Source organism: Palaemon carinicauda, chromosome 29 (genome assembly GCF_036898095.1).
Source record: "Palaemon carinicauda isolate YSFRI2023 chromosome 29, ASM3689809v2, whole genome shotgun sequence".
NCBI lineage: Eukaryota > Metazoa > Arthropoda > Malacostraca > Decapoda > Palaemonidae > Palaemon > Palaemon carinicauda.
Genome location: NC_090753.1, coordinates 95,647,290 through 95,665,883, shown reverse-complemented (window position 1 = coordinate 95,665,883; position 18,594 = coordinate 95,647,290). Strand labels below are relative to the sequence as shown.

The following is an 18,594-nucleotide window of genomic DNA, read 5'->3' as shown; positions in this document are numbered from 1 at the left end:
TATATATATATATATATATATATATATATATATATATATATATATATATATATATATATATATATATATATATATATATATATTTCCACAAAAGGCTCTGCATTCTTAGGGCGTAATCATTCTTCTTCTTTGTTTCCATCTAATTTACACCATGTCCAAAATAAAGAAAAGGTTGACGAAATATACCACCATACTGGCATGTAATCATACGTAATATTTTATTAGTTTATATCAATCACAATTGTCATTCCTCTCGTTCTATGTGTCGCATTGCATTGCAATGAATTATCTCGATCTAATAGTAAAACATCAATTGCTTGCAAGCCTCAATTGCTGTAAGTTATTTTGGAAACCTTAATTTCTTTGCTGATATGTTTGTTGCTTTAATATCATTTAAATTTAATTTGTTATGATAAGCATTACTATTACCTAAATTGTCGAATATAAAAACTGATGAAATTATAATTGTCCCTAGAAACGCGAATGCAGAGGATTGAGGTAAACAATCTCGAACACAAACATTAAAAAACTATACACTTTCCATGATAGCTATTTTTTATTGTTATTCTAATATTACTGACATTTTGAAATAGAATTAATATGACATATAATATCATATATTATTAAAGAATCTGATTAAACTCAAACGCAGAGGGCTGAGGTAAACAATCTCGAATACAAACATGCAAAAAACTATACACTCTCCATGATATATATTTTTTATTGCTATTCTAATGCTAATAACATTTTGAAATATAATTAATAGTACATATATTATCATATAATATGAAAGAATATGATTAAGGCTATATTTATTCAAATTATTATGAATAAACGGAATTTATATTAAAAGACCGCATTGGTCTGTCAAATAATCCATTTTCAAATCACTAAAGTAAGCGACCATTAGGAAAAATGGCGACGCGTCCTCCGTATCCCGGCACACCGCCTCCTCCAGGAGCACCCAATGCAGGCCCTCAAAGGTACCCTGGGCCTCCTCAAGGGACCCAGGGAACACCTATGAGATATCCACAACAAACATATCCAGTAAGTATAGAGAGGAAATGCCTTAGTTGACCTAAGAAGCTGACCCCCACCTAGCCGTTGGACGAATCTGGCCTTTGTTTACACTCATTTTCCCTCTCCCGTAGTTCAAGTTTTCAGTGACTTTTGGTGATGTTGGGCCTCTGCCTATTGATTTTTTGTCAGTATCGGTTAGTGTTTCGTGTTCTGAATTAATTTTTGTGGGCAGATGATAAATTACGAATGTGAACAGTAAGACCAACCTGTATCCTAACGAAGGAGCATTTGATATTTGAAGATGGAAGGATTTGTAGGATAACCATTGCTAGCTTACGATTCGTAGGAACCTATGAGTTTTTTGGTAGGATGTCAGTATTCCGGTGACTAAAGCAACTTTGGAGCCTTTGTATATCCTCGGCCAGTTCCGTTCGTGTGCATAAAAGTTGGACATCAACTAACCTAAGCATTCCCCCTAACCTAACCTTCAAGGAGTATCCTTACCTACAAAGCTAACAGGGAGCGTTTACGTCCCCCTGTGACGCCCCTGACACAGCCATATACTTAGTCGGATGTCATCTTACATGTAGGTGGTCGCTATCATACATAGCTAACGGGCCGGGGTGCGGCTTACGACCCCCTGCGACCCCCCTTACACTGCTGTATTCTTAGTCAGCTGTCATCTTACATGTAGGTGGTCGCTATCATACACAGCTAACGGGCCGGGAGGCTTATGCCCCCTGCGACTCCCCTTACACTACCGTATTCTTAGTCGGCTGTCATCTTACATGTAAGTGGTCGATAGCATACATACACCCCGCAACTTTACTTAGTTTGGTAGGGTTTCGCCTCCATATCATTCCCTTGCTAGATCCTAAACTATACTGGTTATTAGATCCTATACTGTATGCCTGACATCCGCTGATCTGCAGACAACCCCTTATTTCTGTACCGCGGTCTGCTGTTGTGCTTTAGTCTACGTAGTTTGTGGAAAGTGTATTGCCTTTGTATAACAAGAGCAGGACCTCCCGCCTGCTTGAAACACCTAACCTAAATTTCCCCACCTAACCTACAGGCTGTGCCCATTCTCACTTACTCGACATTAGCCCCCTGCGACCCCCCAGAGACTGCAACATTCGTAGTGTTGAAAATGAAATAGTTACTTGACATGACTATCTTCATACGTACATCCCGAAAGTGTTATACGAGAAGAAATCATAAGTTTCATGAAAAATTTTTTAGATTTAATATTTCAGTATTTGATCAGGTAGGAAAAATTTAGGGCTTTCCTTTCAGTAATCAAAATCGATACTGCAATTTGATGACTTTCAGTAGAACAGTTTCTCAACAGAAATAAGTTTTTTTGATACCAGATCTCCACATAACATCGTCAATTAATAAAGTAGCCTCATGCATGATTACGGCCTTTCCCTTGTGATTCAAGATATCAAGAGGTTTTCATGTAGCTAAATGTGTTAATCCTATCGAGAGCATTCATAACTCAAGAATTAGAACCCTCACCAGAGATTAGAAATAGTGTGGACAGCAAAGACTGCAACCCTTGCACTGTGACATAGTGCAGAAGGTCCTCAACTTGCAAACATTCGGAGATACAAACTAAAATAAAACTGAAATCATAAATCTCGGATATTGTATTAAAAGTTTGTATACTGTTATAGAGTAATGAGATACTATAATAAAATAATATTGTATGCCTAACTTATAAATGTAATCGAAAAGTTTATCATGTTTCTTCAAAAAGGCCCTTAAAAGAAACAAAGTGAACATAAATGATTCACTATATTTCGACCAATACACATTGGCCCTCTTAAAGGTGTAACGTACACGTTGATAAGGACCAATGAGTATTGGTAGAAATATAATTTTTCATTTATATTTCCTTTGTTTTTTTTATGGGCCTTTTTGAGGAAATATATTTGTATAGTATAATATAGTAATTTAAGCAATATTTGCAGTAACGGGAATTCATTTTTTTTTTTATGAAACGGGACTACAGTACAGTATTTGTGGATTTTTGCTGGTGGAAATTGTAGGCATGGGAATATGGTTTATGCCTACCCTCTGCCAAAATATAACAAAATTCAACTCCAATAATTTAAGTTACAAACAGTTTGTAAGTTGAGGATATTCCGTATAGTGAATATGACAGGTACTTGGGGCAGGTTAGGTATGATGAGCAAAGCACGCCTGGTCAGGCAAGGACTCTGCATACAAGGTTGGTTAAAAGAATATGGCCCAGTATTCTCAGTGACATTAGCCCTGTAGGCCAAGTTAGGTGCGGTGGCGGGAGGCACCATAAGTTTTTTAAGGTTTAAAGGCCACTCGGGAATGGCAGACTCCTTGTTATCTATTGTAACGTAAAAAGTTCTTATTAGTTTGTACCAACATTATTCTTTAGGCAGCATCGAGTACAGTGCTGTACTGTAATTGAATCCATGCTAGGTTTTTAACTGTATAATAATATTATTATTGCATGAACATGAGTACATATGCTTTTAGATTTAGGAGTTCTCAGTGCCTTTATGATATTTGATATCGCTGTAATGACACCCTAAAACTATACTATACTGTTATATATTTTACAGCAAATGAATGTGCAAAGAGCTCAGTACCCTCCTGTAGGTATGGGCGGGCCTGGTGGTACCCCTGCAGGAGGAATGCCACGTCCTCCTGGACCTGGTCCCCAGCAGTATTCGGGAGGAATGGTCAGACAGACTGTTCCGTCAACACCTGGCTCAAAGCGCCCGGCTTCTTCTGGTTCTTCTAAAGGGTAGGTGGCGTTTCCTTGAGTGTGGAACATTGTTACCCATTTGCTATTGGAAGAACCACGGTTTGATCAATGCGTACATTCTAAAACAAATTGAATTTCTAACAGTGGCGGCGGTGGAGGTGGTGGGGCAGGTAGTGCTAATCAGCCTCCAAGTTCAGGGCAGGGTGGCGCTTCCAGCGACTATCACGGCAGTTCGAAGAAAAAGAAGAAGCTCGCGGAAAAGATACTACCACAAAAGGTACTTCCTTTGTTCTGTTTTAGTAGTGGTCATGAGAGACTGACTATTAATTACCCCATTTGTGACAATATATCTTAAATCTCATGATTTTATGGTTTTATGAATTTGTAAAGGTCTGTCTTTACCATAATTTTTTTTAATATAAACCAATAGTTTTGATTTTTCTTTTGAGTTTCAAAGGTTGAATTCCAAACGTATCCTATAGTATAGGTGAGCTTTTTAGAGTAACAGAAGTCTTCATGTTTCTTATTGTAAGATTTGTGTGATTATTTATAGGCATGTCAGGTATGTGGTTTATATCTATCATTTGGTTAATATTAAATGGTATTGTATTTAAATTTAATTACAGCCTAAGTAATTGGATAATTTTTCTCAATTTCTTTTCTTGTGATTAGATTTCATGCAACTACACCTTCAGTAATTTATAAGACCCTGATTAGCTAAAAGGACATTGCCACCATTATAGCATTTCCAAGAAGCCCAGTTAATTTCTTTTTAGGATTTTAACCTTTTTAAAAAAAAATTATACAGTAGATAAGATGAAAATATCTCTTATCACAGATTTTTACCTCAATTTAATTTTTATCTATTATGTTTAACATATATTTTATTTTATTCATTTATTCAGCATTAATATACAGTAAATAATATTTTTTTGTCCTAAATTCAATCGGGCCACCTCTGTAAAGCTGGTTTTACTCGGCCGAACAGTTCGTCAAACCCAGTTGTCAAACGACTCGAAGAGGTGGAGTCAGCCACAAATGCCTAAGGTTTGTGGATAGTGAAGCCCCACCCACAAAAGTCGGGCGAGAAAATTTTCTTTGAGCCGTTCGACGAACGTGTACGATAACCAAATACCCCGTTCATACGTTCTAACATCACTTCAAACACTCTTTTGGCGAACTGTTTGGCCATGTAAACTTTGCTTAAGAATCGAGCTTGACTTATTGGGCTGGTTATCTCTTCCATTTAATGATAATAAATAATCTGGAAGAATTTGTCTGTCTTCATTGTTGTTTTTCCCCCCCACAGGTGCGGGACCTGGTTCCAGAAAGTCAGGCATATATGGATCTGTTGGCCTTTGAGCGGAAGTTAGATGCAACAATTATGAGAAAGAGACTAGACATCCAGGTTGGTTGGTTATCAATTTTATGCTTATCATAACAGAATTTAGTGAAAAGATTTGATATCCTCATATACTGTAGTTATTTTGTTTACTGTTACAAAGTTCCTTATAGTTTTCAGTAACCAGTTTAATTAATGCAAAATGTTTTATGTCGGGTAATGTTTGAAAGATAGCATGGAAATGCAAAAAAAAAAAAAAAACAAGGCTAAGAGGAACATGCCTGTAGTGCAGGACTGGGGACTGGGTTTTTAAGGTTACCTATCTTGGTCACAAAAGGTTTGGTCATCCTCTTCACATTCATAAAGGACAGTAAAAACAAGGATGGTTACAAACTGCCATGAGCCAGTCGGAATACGTACAAGGAAAATGCTAGTTCATGCACAAATACGAACCTTTGTCTTTTAATAGGAGTATGATTTCAGCAAAGTTGGAAGAAAAGCTGTAGGTAGTTACCGGCATGTAGCAAGAGCCCTGCTTCCCTGCCAGCTCACTGATAGTAACTTTGATTTTAGCCACTGAGTAAAAAATGGTGTTAACAATCTTGGCTTCTTTACACATTTCTTTTAATTTCAAATTATCTTGTGTTTGGCAAATGGAGAAACCACATGCGGGCATGCAATCTAGGCCAGGGGTTCCTGGCCATAGGTGTGTAACCTTTGTGAGTAGAACCAATAGATCCCCATTCTTTGTACCCTTCTTGCAGGGTTCATAACTGCAGGCAGTCACCACGCCCTGTGAGTAGTGTAAGGAGTGGTTGTCCTCCCAGTGGCTCGAGTATGGCGAAGGATTGTTTGTCCTCCCAGTAGCTAGAGTATGACAAGAAAAGGAAGAAGACTTAGTGAGATTCTTCTCCTTCAGGGTTTTTCTCGAAGTCTAAGAATCCGCTCAGTCTCTCCTTTCTATTTCTGGTAGTCTTGCCTCTGAGCATTCTCTGCCTCCCTTCTTTTGTGAGACAAAGTTGAAAAGGATCACGACATGGATTTAACTTTGGGGCAACCCCAGAGCCAAGTCACATTATCTGCTTCCCTTAGAGAAGCTGGTATTCTGTCTCCTCGGGGAACCCTAAACTCTCTACAGATGATGACACGGCTAGGGTCTACATCTCAGTGTTGTCAGGTGTGAGGACAGAGGAGAATGTAAAGAATAGGCCAAACTGTTGGGTGTATGTGTTAGGACAGGGAAAATGAGTCATAACAAGAGAGAAGAATCCAATATAGTAGTGTCTTGCCAGTCAAAGGACCCAATAACTCTCCAACAGTAGTATCTCAATTGGTGGCTGGTGCCCTGGCCAACCTATTACCTACCTAGGTGGTTTATTAGAATTAGCACTTTTTCTCATCCTTAGGTATGAGTGGTCTGACATATCAGGATTTTAAATCAGCCAAATTGGTTATAGGAGCTTCCTCCCCATAAGTATAAATCTATTAAAGGACAAAGGTTTTTATATGTGAAAGAACAAATCAAATTTTTAGAAGTAATGTGAATTTATCCTAAATATACAAAGCTGTCTCTATCCTGCAAGTCCTATGTGAAGGTCAAAGTGGCTACTCAGTGAGCTGGGATTGGCCTTGGTCGTCCCCCGTTACTTCCAGTAACTACCTACACCTCGTTATGAATTTTAGCAGCTAAATTCATACTGCTATTACCCCTTTGATCGCCATAAGATGTAATATATGTCGAGTGTAAGTTCGGTATTTCCCACGTTGCCAAATGACATGCACGCCAATTTTTCCTCTTGATTTTATTATTTTCGTACAGTGATACCTCTGGATACGAAAGTTTCTGCTTACGAAAAATTCAGGATGCGAAAAGTGATTCAAAGATTTTTATGCCCCAGGATACGGATAAAATTTCAGGATACGAAAACCTTACGAGATCCCAACTCTTCGCCGAGAGTAATTTTAAAAAGCGCGCGCCGCCTGACTTTGAACTTGGGTAGACTCGCTTATAGCCTCCCGCTCACCCATTGGTTATCTCCCTACTCAGACGCTAGCTGACGCCATAAGATCCTGCTTTCCTATTGGTCGGCAGCTATCCCAGCTTGCCTATGCACGGGCGTTCATCTCTCTCTCTCTTTTCGTTCCGACCGCGGTATCGTTAACAGACATTGTGTGCTTTCGCTTGTTTGACTTAGTGTTAATATACTGTACAGTACATTCGTACGCCACGTGTTATCGTTAATAAACATTCGTTACTGTGCACTGTACTGTATTAGTGTTTACTATACATAGACTGTATATAACGTTACGTAGTGTATTATATTACGTATTACTGTAGCCATGGGTCCCAAGAATGTTGCCGAAGGAAAGAAGAAGAAGACGATGCTCTCGATGGAGACGAAACTTGAAATCGTTAAAAAGTACGAGTCTGGCATGCGTTTAAGTGCGATCGCCAAGGAGTATGGCCGAAATCCGTCTACGATAGGCACCATCCTGAAGCAGAAGGCGGCCATCAAAGCAGCAACACCTTCTAAGGGCGTCACTATTTTCTCCAACAAGAGAACGCACGTGCATGACGAGATGGAGAGGCTGCTTCTTGTGTGGATCAAGGACAAAGAGATCTCAGGAGACACCATCACTGAGACTACAATTTGCCAGAAGGCCTCCGCCATTTTCGGTGATCTCGTGCGTGCTCAGGCCGAAGAAGGAGCAGGAGAAGGAACATCCCAGCAGGAACCCCCAGAGTTCAAGGCTTCTCGTGGGTGGTTCGAGAAGTTCAAGAAAAGGACTGGCATCCATTCAGTGGTACGGCATGGGGAGGCAGCCAGCTCGGACACGAAGGCCGCCGAAGCCTTTGTTAAAACGTTCGACGAGTTGACTCTGCAGGAAGGCAACAGTTCGCAGCAAGTTTTCAATTGCGACGAAACTGGGCTTTTCTGGAAGAAAATGCCTCGTCGGACGTTCATCACGGCGGAGGAGAAGAGGCTACCCGGACATAAGCCTATGAAGGACAGGCTTACCCTTGCTTTTTGTGCAAACGCCAGTGGGGACTGCAAGATAAAGCCCCTGCTGGTGTATCATTCAGAAAATCCCCGAGCCTTCAAAGCCCACAAAGTCATTAAGGAGAACCTTCCCGTGATGTGGAAGGCGAATGCAAAAGCCTGGGTAACGAGGCAACTGTTCATTGATTGGGTGAATGTCTGCTTCGGTCCGACTCTCCGAAAATATTTGGAAGAAAAGCGCCTCCCTATGAAATGTCTGCTGGTGTTGGACAATGCTCCAGCTCACCCTCCTGGCCTCGAGGAATATCTTCTGGCCGAGTATTCCTTCATAAAGGTCCTGTATCTACCGCCTAACACCACCCCTCTCCTCCAGCCCATGGACCAGCAAGTTATTTCTAATTTTAAAAAATTGTACACGAAGCATCTCTTCAAGAGATGTTTCCAAGTCACAGAGAGTACAAACCTCACTCTGCGTGAATTTTGGAAAGATCACTTCAACATCGTGATATGCCTCAAACTCATCGATCTCGCTTGGCAGGAAGTTTCGAGGCGTACCCTAAACTCATCTTGGAGGAAGCTGTGGCCTGATGCTGTCTCTGCACGAGACTTCGAGGGGTTCGGGAAGCCTGGAGGAGAAGCCGAGATCGTTGACGATCATGAACCAATTCAGCAGTCTGAGGTGGCTGACATCGTACATCTTGGTACGTCCATGGGGCTGGAAGTTAGCGCGGAAGATATCGATGAACTTATCGAGGAGCACCACGAGGAGTTGCCGACGGACGACTTGAAGGAGTTGGAGACGATGCAAATGAGTGATTTTCAAGAGCAGCTCTCTAGCGGTGATGAGGAGGATGTTGCACCTTTGAAAACGGCAGACATCAAGGAAATACTTGCATGTTTCCATAATATGGCAGACTACTGTACGTCGAAAAGGAACATCCAGAAAAAGTTTATACCAGCCGTGCGCTTCAACACTGCAATGACGTTTGCCTAACGCATTTAAGAAATGTGTTGAAAAGTAGGCAGAAACAAGCTTCAATGGATAGTTTCTTATTAAAGAGGCCAGCGGTATTAGTAGGCCAAGACGAAGGTGAAAGTGAAGAAAAGAAACAGAAAAGAGGAAGGGATGAAGAATTAGAAGGTGAAAGTAAAGAAAAGAAACAGAAAAAAGAAAGTGATGAAGAAGTAGAAGAGATTTAGAAAATAAGAAAAACGTAAAGTTATATAAAAGCAAAATAAAAATTCAATTTTAAGTTTTATGTTACCGTTAAGTGTTAAAGTAATTTTTTCTTTCATTTTATAGTTTTCCATACGTAATGTTAAGTGTTAATTATTTCTGCCATTTTTTTATTTCGTAAAGTTTAAGTGTGTAAATTACTGTACGTAGTCTGTCACTTGTTACGTTTTCTGCCTTATGCCATCCTCCTCTGCCGCGACTTCGCTATCGGACATCGTCTCAATCAAAAGGTAAGTTTCAACTTTTTTGTTACACTAATTAACTGTAACCTTTTTTCAGAGTGTACAGGTATCAATCATTAATTTAGGTGTACGTACAGGTAACAATACACCTTCACTGATCTAAATTCTTTACGTACATACAGTACCGTAACTTTTATACAGTAGTAAAGAAAACGGACCGTTTTCTTTGGGCTTGGGGGGGATAACTTGGCTATAACTACATTATTGAATAATCTCATAGTGGTTTCTGGAATGGATTAGGCTGTTTTTAACGGTTGTGTTAATTATTGAATGATAGAAATGGCTGCATTGCATGTTTATTACTACAGTTTAGCGTGTTTATGAAAGAAAAGGTGACTTTTTATAAGGCTTGGAACGGATTAGGCTATTTACATGTAAAACGCGACTCAGGATACGAAAATATCAGGATACGAAACCGCATCCTGAACGGATTAATTTCGTATCCTGAGGCATCACTGTATATAAAAAATTTTCAAAATATGTTACATATGTCAAATAAAGACATTTAATAAGGTGTATGATAAGTAAAGTTGTAAAGCCTTGTCTTGTACAGTTGTTTGGGTAGGGATGAGTCAAGTCAAATATTAAAATAAAAAGGGGAGGTTCCCCTGGATGACTGGTAGGGGCTCAGAGGGTTTAGGGACTCAGGTTTGTGTCGTTGGGAAAATATGAATTGCTTGAAAAAACCGATTTTCATATTATCTTATTACCAATTAAAGTATACCTTCAGTGCACCTTAAGCTATGTATTGTAGGCATTAATTTAAGGGACTTTGTACCATATTTTCATCTAGTTGCATTCAAATTTTAGCCCTCTACAATACCTCCATTCCTGCATCCTTTCTTCCATCTTGCTGCCCAACATCTTAACCTTTACTTTATGATGCAACTGGGGAAAGTTTGCCCAGTTACGCATGGTTGCTGAATGATCTCCCAGGCCCTGTGGTACAAATTCATTAATCTAATATTTTCAATATTAAATTTAGCCGGTGATCATATAAGCTGTCAGCTCTGCTGCCCGACAGAAAAACCTAAGGACAAAATACGCCAGCGATCGCTATACAGGTGGGGGTGTACATCAACAGCGCCATCTGTCGAGCAGGTACTCAAGTACTCCATGTCAACACAGAACCAATTTTCTCTCTGTCGTGCCACTGGCAAGAGCTACTAAATACGCTGTTACTAACTGGATTTGTTTTCACAACTATTTGGTGAAGTACTCATTTCTAGTTTTGAGCTTTCGCTATGCAGGTGTTTTATCTTCATCTCAAAACTTGAACTCGTTTTGGATAGATTTAATTATGGTGACAAAGAGAGTATGGACTCTCTTTCACTTTTCAATGGCCGACCCTTCCCTTAGAAGGAAGTGTGTTTAGGTTTTTAGTAATTTTGCTTAACACGTTATAGATCCACATATTTTATATCTCTCCGCCTTTATTAGGCCTCTTCGATTAACTTTCCATTTATTATAAACATATAAAAATAAATTTTTATGTTTTGTTTATATGCGACCTTTCCTTATAGTAGGCGGTCCGAAATTGGAACCGAAGTTAATCAACGTTGAGCCCGTTAGCCTTTAAAGAATTTAAAACTTTTTAAATTTAATGTTTTATGAAAGAATCTCTTTGATAGTCTTCGTACTGTTTTCAAAGATGAACTAACGTTTAGTTTTTAGACTACGCAGTTGTTGACGTTCAGGACGTTCAACATGCGCTCTATCGTTACGATAGAGAGAGAGTATCACGGTTTCACTTTGCAGTAAGAGTAAATCGTTTCTGACGTTTCGTTCATTCTTTCTTAACTTAAATGTTTTAAATTCTAAATTAAAGGAACTTTTTATTTGGAAAACCTTTCAGTTTGTTCCTTTTAGTCAAATAACATGTTTTTTTGACGATATATAATTGGGCTCTTCTCTTAGGTGCGAAATCAAGAGAGAAAGAGAGAGAGAGATAGAGACGGAGGGAGAGAGAGGAGAGAAAACGTTCCGTTCAAGCGGGTAACGTTGTTCTCGTGTTACTCTCCTCCCTAGTCGCTGTACGGGGAAGAAGGTAAAACGTTTCTAGGGTTTTATTCTTGTCCCCAGGCTATGTGCGGTGAGAGATTGTAAACGTAGTTTATTTGAACTAGTGTTTAGTCTCTTTCCCAGCCACTGAATTTTTAGCTTTATATATGTTTTCTGTTTTTTGCTAGTATTAATGTGCTGCATTATACGACTGATTTCGCAATTACTACCTTTTAATGAAGGGTAGAATTGCGTGTTTCAGGTAGAAATCAGTAAAAGTTTCGATTTCAGTGAAATTAGTGCAAAACAGAAAATCGAAGTGATAAAGTGATATGCGCAAGTGTTACAGTGTTGCGTCCGAGGGTTCGTCTGTTCGTGCCTGTCGTTCACCTAGTCCGGGACCTCTTGCAAGCTCCCAAGCCCAGGGGAGAAGTAATGTCGAACGACTTATGGGTTCGTCAGGCCTTGATCAACGAACAGACGTTTTCCCTCCGTGGTTTCGGGCGTATCTACCCAAGATCGCCCCACCCACACAAAGACGAGAGAGCCTATTTATTTCTCGTCTGTGGAAGAGGTTTCTCGTAAGAAACCATGGACCAAGGTCTCGCAGCTTATTAAGTGCAAGTCGGTCCCTTCCGTGCAAGTTCAACGGCCCAGTTGTAGCCACTGGGTCAGTTCGGACTCGCTGCAGTCTTCCGACGACTGCACACCTCCTAAGAGAGGCAAAGTGGTACCGCAACAGGCAGTAACACCGTCTGTTGCCGCACCTGCTGCTGTAGACCCTAAGTGGTCTTTGCTACAGTCTATGCAGACACAGTTAGCTTCTTTTATGCAGGAGTATCGTGCGGAGAAGGTTAACGCTGCACCCGTTAGCCTACAACCAACCACGGTTGTGCGTCCAGTAGACGCTGAGGCTACCTGCTCCCGCACTCCAGCTGTGAGAGTTCCACCACCCATGCGCAGTCGACCCTTCCAGACGCATGTTGACGTTCACCGACGCACGGAACCCTCCGTTGACGTTCGCGTGTTACCACAACAACAGGAGGGTGGAGTTTAGTTGCCGTGTTTTGACGCGGTGCGTCAACCTCCGCATTCTAGAGTTGTTTTGACTGCTCAGTATAGACAGTCAAAGCAGTCTCGAGTGAACACTGTATGTCCTCACGCACCTGTTGTGGTTGACAGTTCAGTTGTTGACAGTTCACAGACTGTCAAGCAGTTACATGACGTTGCCTTCTGGTCTGCTACTAATGCACCAGTGCTGTATGTCCTCACGCACCTGTTGTGGTTGACAGTTCAGTTGTTGACAGTTCACAGACTGTCAAGCAGTTACATGACGTTGCCTTCTGGTCTGCTACTAATGCACCAGTGAGAGACTCATTGAGATAACCTAGCTTTTATCGGACAAGGTTCCTGTAGATGAGAAAGTGCTGTTCTCCCTCCTACTGATATTCCTTTGAGGACTCTGTCATTTGGAGAGGAGCCTTAAGCTGCTTAGCCTCCTATGGACTTTAATTAAATCATGATGATTTTTTTAAGGATCTTCGTCCAGATCTTGTAACTGCTGCTCCTCGTTCGCCTAACGTCAGAACTTACACTAGGCCTAGCTACTTCGAAGCCGTTGTTGTTAAGCTAGTGCTCTCTCGCTCTCCTAGAGAGCGTTACGTTGGCTAGGCGACTGGTTTTTGCACCAGGAGGAGTTTTAGGGATACAGCCTTTGATTTCCCTTCTTTTAAACTGGCTTATAGAGCGAGAGTCTGATAGGACACGAGAGAAGTTCTCGGCTTGGGAGTTCTTGCCTCTGCCCAGATGGACTTCTCAATTCTGGTAGACTCGCCCTGGCGCCTAGCCAGGAGACGCTCCAAGTTGTTTACAGGTCAACTTCTCACTTTTGTCGAGCCTTTGAAGTTTTGCTGTACTATTATGTCACACATAACAAGGCTTCCAGGGATGGTAAATGGTTCCGCCTCAGTCGCTAACCCCGTCTGTTGCCACACCTGCTCCCGTAGACCCTAATGGGCTTTGCTGCAAGACATGCAGTCCAAGCTTGTGTCCTTGATAGAGGACTTAAATGCGGAGAAGAACCTTCTGGCCAACAACCTTCCAACCGGTTGGTTGTGCGCCCTGTTGACGCTGAGGTATCCTACTCGCGTCTGCCAGTTGAGGTGGTTCCTCCACCGATGCGACCCAGTGTGGGTTGCCAGTCGCACGTTGACGTTAAGCGACGCTCGGAGGTGGTTGTTGACGTTCAGTGTGTCACTAGGAAGACGTTCAACAACCAGCAGAGGTGACTTGTTGTGACGCAGTGCGTCAACCTCAGCAACCCGGTAGGGTGTTGACTGCACAACCCAGACAGTCTAGACAGTTCGGGTTGACGCTGTACTTCCTCGCGCACCCATGGTTGTTGACAGTTCACAGACTGTGCTGCAGTGCCATGATATTGCGTCCGGCTCCGTCACGCATCCACCAGTGCGACCGGATTCAGCGAGTCAGACGTTGCCCACTCCGTTGCCGTTTCCTCATCAGTTTCGGATGAGGAACCCTCTGATGAGGACGTTGCTGAACAAGACGATCAACCCCCAGCCCTGCTATCCTTCCAGAAGATGCTGAAGAAGGAACGCTGCCCAGTCAGGCTGTGGATGAGTCTGGTAGGGACACTGTCATCCGTGGATCAATTTGTGTCACTAGGAAGACTACACCTCCGTCCTCTTCTATACCATCTAGCTTTTCACTGGAAAAAGGACAAGACGCTAGAAGCGGTCTCGATCCCGGTTTCCGGAAAGATAAAGTCTTGTCTGACTTGGTGAAAGGACTATATCAACCTTAGAGAGAGTCTCCCCCTGACTGTTCAGACTCCCAACCACGTTCTCTTCTCGGACGCATCGGACGTAGGCTGGGGTGCGACATTAGACGGTAGGGAATGCTCGGGATTATGGAACTCGAGTCAAAGGACAATGCATTTCAACTGCAAGGAGCTACTGGCAGTACGTCTGACCTGGAAAAGCTTCAGGTCTCTCCTTCAAGGCAAAGTGGTGGAGGTGAACTCGGACAACACCACGGCTTTGGCGTACATCTCCAAGCAAGGAGGGACCTACTCTCTGACATTGTACGAGATCGCAAGGGACCTCCTCACCTGGTCAAAAGGTCTAGACATTTCACTAGTAACGAGGTTCATCCAAGGCAACTTGAATGTCATGGCAGATTGTCTCAGTAGGAAGGGACAAATAATTCCAACAGAATGGACCCTCCACAAGGATGTATGCAAGAGACTTTGGGCCACCTGGGGCCAGCCAACCATAGATCTCTTCGCAACCTCGATGACCAAGAGGCTCCCAATATTTTGCTCACCAATCCCGGACCCAGCAGCAGTTCACATAGATGCCTTTCTACTAGATTGGTCACATCTAGATCTATATGCATTCCCTCCGTTCAAGATTGTCAACAAGGTACTGCAGAAGTTCGCCTCTCACGAAGGGACAAGGTTGACGCTAGTTGCTTCCCTCTGGCCCGCGAGAGAATGGCTCACCGAGGTACTTCGATGACTAGTAGACGTTCCCAGAACACTTCCCCTAAGGGTTGACCTTCTACGTCAGCCACGCGTAAAGAAGGTACACCAAGGCCTCCACGCTCTTCGTCTGACTGCCTTCAGACTATCGAAAGACTCTCGAGAGCTAGAGGCTTTTCGAAGGAGGCAGCCAGAGCGATTGCTAGAGCAAGGAGAACATCCACCCTTAGAGTCTACCAATCGAAGTGGGAAATCTTCCGAAACTGGTGCAAGTCAGTATCCGTATCCTCGACCAGTACCTCTGTAACTCGAATAGCTGACTTTCTCTTTTATCTGAGGAAAGAACGATCTCTTTCAGCTCCCACTATCAAGGGTTACAGAAGCATGTTGGCATCAGTCTTCCGTCACAGAGGCTTAGATCTTTCCAACAATAAAGATCTACAGGACCTCCTTAAGTCTTTTGAGACCACGAAGGAGCGTCGTTTGGTTACACCTGGTTGGAATTTAGACATGGTACTAAGATTCCTTATGTCAGACAGGTTCGAACCGCTACAATCAGCCTCCCTGAAAGATCTCACCTTAAAGACTCTTTTCCTGATATGCTTAGCCACAGCTAAAAGAGTCAGTGAGATTCATGCCTTCAGCAAGAACATCGGATTCTCATCCGAAACGGCTACATGTTCTACATCTTGGTTTTCTAGCCAAACACGAGCTGCCTTCTCGGCCTTGACCAATATCGTTCGATATTCCAAACTTATCGTATGGTTGGAAATGAACTAGAAAGAGTCTTATGTCCTGTAAGAGCTCTTAAGTTCTATTTAAAAACCTTTACGAGGCCCGTCTGAAGCTTTATGGTGTTCAGTTAAGAATCCATCTTTGCCTATGTCAAAGAATGCTTTATCCTATTTTATCAGACTGTTAATACGAGAAGCTCATTCCCATCTGAATGAGGAAGACCAAGCTTTGCTGAAGGTAAGGACACACGAAGTTAGAGCTGTCGCAACTTCCGTGGCCTTTAAACAAAGTAGATCTCTGCAAAGTATAATCGACGCAACCTATTGGAAAAGCAAATCAGTGTTCGCGTCTTTTTATCTTAAAAATGTCCAGTCTCTTTACGAAAACTGCTACACTCTGGGACCATTCGTAGCAACGAGTACAGTAGTGGGTGTGGGCTCAACCACTACATTCCCTAATTCCATAACCTTTTTAATCTTTCTCTTGAAATGTTTTATTATTGTGTTTGGGTTGTCCGGAAGGCTAAGAAGCCTTTCGCATCCTACTTGATTTGGCGGGTGGTCAAAGTCATTTCTTGAAAAGCGCCTAGATTAGAGGTTTTGATGAGGTCCTGTTGTATGGGTTGCAACCCTTGATACTTCAGATCCTAGGGGTCGCTCAGCATCCTAAGAGGATCGCGAGGCTCCGTAAGGAAGACGTACTTAAAAAGGCAGAGTAATTGTTCAAGTCGACTTCCTTACCAGGTACTTATTTATTTTGTTTGTTATTTTGAATAACTGCTAAAATGAAATACAAAATACTTAGCTCTTAAATGTAAACATATAATGCTGGTCTCTACCCACCCCCCTGGGTGTGAATCAGCTTATATGATCACCGGCTAAGTTTAATATTGAAAAATGTTATTTTCATTAGTAAAATAAATTTTTGAATATACTTACCCGGTGATCATATATTAAAGGACCCTCCCTTCCTCCCCAATAGAGACCCAGTGGGCCGAGGAGAAAATTGGTTCTGTGTTGACATGGAGTACTTGAGTACCTGCTCGACAGATGGCGCTGTTGATGTACACCCCCACCTGTATAGCGATCGCTGGCGTATTTTGTCCTTAGGTTTTTCTGTCGGGCAGCAGAGCTGACAGCTTATATGATCACCGGGTAAGTATATTCAAAAATTTATTTTACTAATGAAAATAAAATTTTTTGATGTTCTACATATTCATAGAACATCAAAAGTATTAGATTAATGAATTTGTACCTCAGGGCCTGGGTTCGTAGAACAGGCTGGGAGGAGCGTAGAGAGGAAAGGTCCCCTTTTTTTCATTTGTTTGTTGTTGGCTACCCCCCAAAATTGGGGGAAGTGCCTTGGTATATGGATGGATTTAATGAATTTTTGCCAATACTGTGTGTAAATAACTTGCATTTTTTCCCGACAGGAAGCCCTCAAAAGACCGATGAAGGTGAAGAAAAAGCTACGAATTTTCATCTCCAACACATTTTATCCAGCTAGAGCGGAGGGCACCGAAGGAGACGATGCTTCGGTGGCCTCCTGGGAATTGCGTGTTGAGGGGAGACTGTTGGAAGATCATAAGGTTGGTCTCTTCAAGCTTCTGTCTATTATTGAACTCTTCCAGCACTATCTGTTGTTAGTTCACATGTTCATTAGTACATTCACATTTATCATTATAAACTCGAGCATCAAGACCACTTTTAAGAAGGTAGATAGTAGGATGAAAAGAGGCTCAAGGGAATAGGTGAAATGTAAACCAATGAGGGAACACTCGAGCACACTATTCTATTTTATTTCTCTTTTTTTTGTTTTGTTTAAAGTTTTTATAGTTTATATAGGAAATATTTATTTTGTTGTTACTCATAAAATATTTTATTTTTCCTTGATTCCTTTCCTCACTTGGCTATTTTCCCTGTTGTAGCCCCTGGGCTAATAGCATCTTGCTTTTCCAACTAGGGTTGTAGCTTAGTAAGTGATAATGATATTAACAAAAAACCTCTGCTACCACTTATATTTCTCCCACCTGTAAATTGGACCCCCACTGCACGACTCAGTGTTGGAATATTAGCAAGCTGACATTGTACAAAATCTATATTTTCTCAAGGTAGTTGGAAAAGGAAAAAAAGTAAAGTTATGCTCACTTTTTTTTTATTCGGGGATTTGAAAGTTTATTATTGAACTGGAAGAATACATATAACTGAAAGTACCGGGAGAGTAATTCATTGGCTATTGAAAATAGCAGGAGCTTTTGCATTCTTTAGCTGAAGAGGCACTTTGAAAAAAGTGTGAAAGCACCTGCTATTTTCAAATATACAAACGCATATAATTGAGGATTTTAATACCCAAGATCAACGGACAGGGCATGGTTTTTTATTTAAGTTATAGAGTAATTCATATTACTAATGGAGGATTAATGATATTACTTTGCTTGATACCTCATGAATTGCATGAGAAGAGAGGTAGTTTCATCACAGCAGTGAATTATCTTGCATCATCCACTGTAGTCGGTACTAATTTTCTTTAGTCATCCTTTTTGTGTCCTCTATAATCATTTCTGTCTACGCTTTCAGTCATCATTTAAGATAAATTCATATGATCGAGTTCTGTGTGCGTCTAAATGTGACTCATTTATGCAGAAATACTGTAATAATTTTCCTATAGATGCCTGAATTTTGTAACTATTTGTCGTGAAATTTCTCATGTTATTTTACCATATAAAAACAGCAACAATATGGTGGTTACTCAGTCACTGGAT

The 18,594-nt window shown here is 41.4% G+C and overlaps 1 protein-coding gene across 1 annotated transcript in view; it reads left to right on the top strand.

Moving 5' to 3' along the window:
• Window positions 1-888: 888 nt before the first annotated feature.
• LOC137622380 (brahma-associated protein of 60 kDa-like) overlaps window positions 889-18,594 on the top strand; it is a 23,106-nt gene continuing 5,400 nt past the window's right edge. The window contains exons 1-5 of the mRNA XM_068352986.1: window positions 889-1,047; window positions 3,627-3,811; window positions 3,917-4,049; window positions 5,082-5,180; window positions 17,266-17,421. Coding sequence (XP_068209087.1) covers window positions 916-1,047; window positions 3,627-3,811; window positions 3,917-4,049; window positions 5,082-5,180; window positions 17,266-17,421 — 705 coding nt within the window. The 5' untranslated portion in view covers window positions 889-915. The remainder of the gene's footprint in view (window positions 1,048-3,626; window positions 3,812-3,916; window positions 4,050-5,081; window positions 5,181-17,265; window positions 17,422-18,594) is intronic.